Source organism: Priapulus caudatus, unplaced genomic scaffold, assembly GCF_000485595.1.
Source record: "Priapulus caudatus unplaced genomic scaffold, Priapulus_caudatus-5.0.1 Scaffold115, whole genome shotgun sequence".
Taxonomy (NCBI): Eukaryota; Metazoa; Priapulida; class Priapulimorpha; order Priapulimorphida; family Priapulidae; genus Priapulus; species Priapulus caudatus.
The window spans coordinates 67,894-72,427 of NW_014577176.1; the positions used below are offsets into that span (position 1 = coordinate 67,894).

At 40.9% G+C, this 4,534-nt stretch overlaps 1 protein-coding gene across 1 annotated transcript in view; it reads left to right on the forward strand.

Annotated features, from left to right (window-relative positions):
• LOC106805468 (KIF1-binding protein-like) overlaps nucleotides 1-2,903 on the forward strand; it is a 24,638-nt gene extending 21,735 nt beyond the window's left edge. Inside the window, exon 3 of the mRNA XM_014807061.1 lies at nucleotides 2,659-2,903. Within this exon, the coding sequence (XP_014662547.1) occupies nucleotides 2,659-2,891 (233 nt within the window). The 3' untranslated portion in view covers nucleotides 2,892-2,903. The remainder of the gene's footprint in view (nucleotides 1-2,658) is intronic.
• Nucleotides 2,904-4,534: the final 1,631 nt, after the last annotated feature.

The window sequence follows — 4,534 nt, forward strand, 5'->3', positions numbered from 1 at the left end:
ATATATATATCTAGTACGTCATATATATATATATATATATATATATATATATATATATATATACTCGTGCACACAAACACAGTATAGGTAGGTATGTGTATAGGTATGTCAATGAATACACGACCACCTCTCGTGAGTCTGCAGGGACGCTGTGTAGATACACCCACACAACACGCCACCTAGCACGTGGAGAGAATTAGACACGATACACGCGTCCATTAAATGTTGTTTACATAATATCACCGAGCTTGATGCGGATAGAATCCGCGCTGTTTGTGTTGAATAGTTCACCTACGCGAGCGCCCCCACGTGGGCATGTCTACCCTTAATAACAGCATTACATTTTCCATCCCAGGAGCTTTGCTAGTGAAAGTCGGGGCAAGAGAACGCGTTTCATAGCTGATGACCGTAATAGGATAAGTAATAAAATATTCATCGAGTTATCAGAAAGAGTTAAATAGTCAATTAATCAGAGTGCCAGTCGGGTGTATCATGATATCATCAGGCGTTCGCTTCACACTGAACCACCCCCATGCCGATGCTGCTGTTTGAAACTGTTCGTACCTTTTGCATAGTATCGTGTATATGCGAGGAAAGCCAAGAGCCTGAAATTTTCACGATTTTTACAACGGTGAAACGAACAGGGGGGTTGTGCTGTATTTCTCCGTGGAAGGGGTCGTCACTAGAGTAGCGCGAAGGCGGTTGCAAGCGACCGCTGTATCGGTGCAAGCTACACTCGCATCGCCCGCTCTCTCTCCGTCTACATTTTAAAACATCTAATCGTCTCTGTATTCGGGGGAAGGCAAGCAGTAGTGCGAGATATATATGGCGCAATGTGGCGCGTGAAGAATTTGTCCCTTTTCGATTGACGAACGTCGAGCAGAGTATAAAATCATTACATTTTTAATGCTTTTAAAGATCGAAGCATTAGATAAACGTAGAAGAATTAATGCAAAAGTAAAGATAAAGAAGAGAAGGCCGTGGCATTAAATTTCAAGTATGTTTACTTGAGCAATTCCACAGACTATTGTTAGTCTATGGCAATGCTTACAATTCACATTGCTTTACAATGTACGCTTACAACCATATATATATATATACAAAGTGGAACACATAGATTGCTGACTTCCGCACGCTAATGTAATCGATCATACTGCCGATGCGGCGTCACCCACCGACAGGGGGCAGCACGACCGGGTACAGGAAACTTTCGGTCCGCTGGGTGTACGCTGTTTAGTGTTTACACATCTTATTTATGAATTCTTATTGATTGTATTATTATCATCAACACTGAAATGTACCCAGGGTACGTTCCGGCAGTAACCTGGGGGACATATACCCTATGAGCATTAGTATTACTTAGTATCCTATCTTCATGTGTTTTTCAACACAATAGAGGGTGTCCATAGGCGGCAGGCCTGAATAAGCAGCACACAGAAAATAAATTAAAAATACGTAAACAGTTGCTATCAACACGCAACATGCATTTTATTCATGCAAAATCACTGCACATTAACCGTACAATCTTCACTCAAAACATTTGCCAGCTCTATGATGCGAAATTCCACCATGTTTGTCGGGTACCCATCAAGTCTCAAACGCGGCTGCCTGGTCACCATGGCTACGACACCCCATGCATTTGCAAAAATTTTCCACAAACCCGATTGTAATTTCAATCCTTTTCAGACGTCTATTGGGCATCCATCTCGCGTGTGTGCAATGCACTCTAATGACGGAAATTGCAACAAACAATTTGAGAAAACTGCTCTTTTTTACACGAGAAATAGTGCAATTGCGGAGGGTTACTGTTACACGCCTCCTTCATATCGTCTTCATCATATTTATGATTTAATTGATTTTCTATTGATTGTATTATTATCATCAACACTGAAATGGCATCTTGTAACATTAATTTCAATGTATTAGAAGCAATACGGGTACGTTCAACGAGTCAACAATAACATGATATGATATACACTAAAGTAATCTGTATTGCCGCAGCCTGCATGTTGTGTTAGCTGTATTAGTATCCGTGCATAGACAGTATTTAATAAATTTAGACGTATACATTTTTATCTTTCACAATGTCCATGTCAATATAAAACACAATTACAATATCAATATGGCTAGCAATAAAAATGGTACTCATATAGCTCGAGTTGAATATACTGAACAAACTGCTGCTGTAGGGGACGTGCATGTTTGCGCCAAGAAACCATCACCAAGGTATTATCGTTTGCAGAACCGTATATTATCGTTTGCAGAACCAAATTCTATAACTAGCTAAAATAGTTGAAATGCCACTGCGCATAACTTGAGCACCTAAATTTAAAATTGTTTGCTCCCACATTAAACAGTTGCAGGTATTATTATTATTACAATGTGGACATCATGGTGGGGGGATTGAATGCAGCAAAACACATTTACTAAATGTTACATGTTCCGGTAAAATTGTCTCACGTTATGTTACGTGTATCGATGGTCACCCACCTGACACATTGAAAATTTTTACCCTATCAAGAGTTACAGGCGTTATGGTGATAAAATTGTGACCGATTTTGGGGGAGTTATTGCAAGGAATGGGAGCAAATCTCACAGATTTGGAGGACTTCTACTATATTTTAGTATCTTTATTAGCCACAATTTCTATATTTCTAGCATTCCAGTTGGCTGACCCCTCGCTCGCGGACGCGCGTAAGTTCTACTCGCTCTACGACCACGTGTTGGACTACGCCGAGCTCACGTGCGACTCCAGCCTGCTCTACAAGCTGCTCACGTTCTTCGAGTCGGACTTTGAGCGTAAGTCGAAGATGCACAAGCGGCACGTCGACACGCCGCGGGGAGTGCTCGGCGAGCTCACCCCGTTCCACTACCTCCTCGTCTGCCGGTAGCTGACGTACGAGATCGACGAGGCGTACGGCAAGATGCTCGACATCAAGATGGCGATCGTTGAGGAGCAGCAGACGACGCCGTCGCCGCGTGCCGTCAGGAAGATCAACCTGCTCTGCGCCGAGTGCATTCGCAATTTCGAGTTGTTCCTCGACTCGACGGCGAACTGCGAGATGCTGGAACAGTTTGACAACGATAATATTCGTCCGGTGCTGATAGCTTACTTCCACATGGGCCGCATGCATTCAAAATTCATCGATTCCAATGTTCACAAAAGGATAGAGTGTATTCAGAAGAGCACTGATTGCTATCAGTTATTAGTTATTTATTGTGAAAAGTACACAGACATGGATACCAGTGGTTTCTTTTTGTCACGTCGATTTTAAAATAATCATCACATCGCCGATATTTGTTAATGGTTTGTTTTTTGTCGTTAGTAATTTTGTTAGTTGTTACGGAGAGAGTGAACTCAATAAAATGCGTGGTTATCTGCCTGTGGGAAGGATAAAAAGCCCCCCTAAACGCGTTTCGTTCTAGTGCAAAATGTTCCCTTTTGAACTTGCTTTAAAAACTAGTACTAATCTTCGATGTTGATGCTCCGCAGTTGCGGTTTGTATCTACTGTTTATAACTCGTCACTGTAGCTTCATGTTAGCTAGGGGGTGGTAAAACTATAGGCGCAGTTTTATTATTACTAATAACTCGTGTAATTATAAATGTCCCGTTTCGGCGTTCACATGCTCAAATATATCCTTTTCTAGTGTGGTTAGTTCTAGCTACCGCTAAAGCATATATGCAAGTAATGTGGTTTTTCTTTAAAATTTATTTGGCCATATCTATCCGTTTTTGCGGACAAGCAAACCAAAGGCGAGTACCACATATTTTACTGTGTGAATCCATGTTTGAAAGGATATTACTTCGATTAGCATCGAACGACTATTATAAATTATTATTATTGTTAGTATAAACAATAATAAATATAGCACGGTTCTATCAATCATAAATGGTTTGCACGAAAAGAACTATACAAGTATTTCTATCTCGTTTATGAATGGAAATTCCCACTTTAAAATCTATGCTCGGCAATGACTTCTTAGTTGACTTTTCTTGCTGTTAAACGAAAACATAACACACACATCAGACATGAACCAATCAGAAGTTGTAAGTTTAGGCGTGTGCGTAACATGTTGGAATAGAACCAGGTTGTCCCGTGTTCAATTCTTGTGAGGTAACTTTGTAAAATATTTTCAAACTCTTGTTGAGTCAAATGTTAACACATAGATTCGTTCTGAACATATAAGGAATGGTGTCTTTGGGTGCTAGCGTAGCGTGCTGGGCTGGTACTCAATAATCCCGGGTTCAAATCTTGTCAATGACTACGGTAAGATATTTTCGAGATGTTGTTAGGCGAAATATAAACACAACTTGACCATGACTTTAATCGAGTGATGTAAACATTTTGAAAATGGCTCAAGGATATGGCCTTGAGCTCAAGGCTATGGCCTTGGCCTAGATATGTAGAAGTTTTAAAATTGTAAAATGTAATGGCCTTGAGCCCAAGGCCATGGCCTTGAGCTCAAGGCCACAGAAAATTGGAAAATTGGAAAATGTAATGGCCTTGACCTCAAGGCCATGGCCTTGAGCTC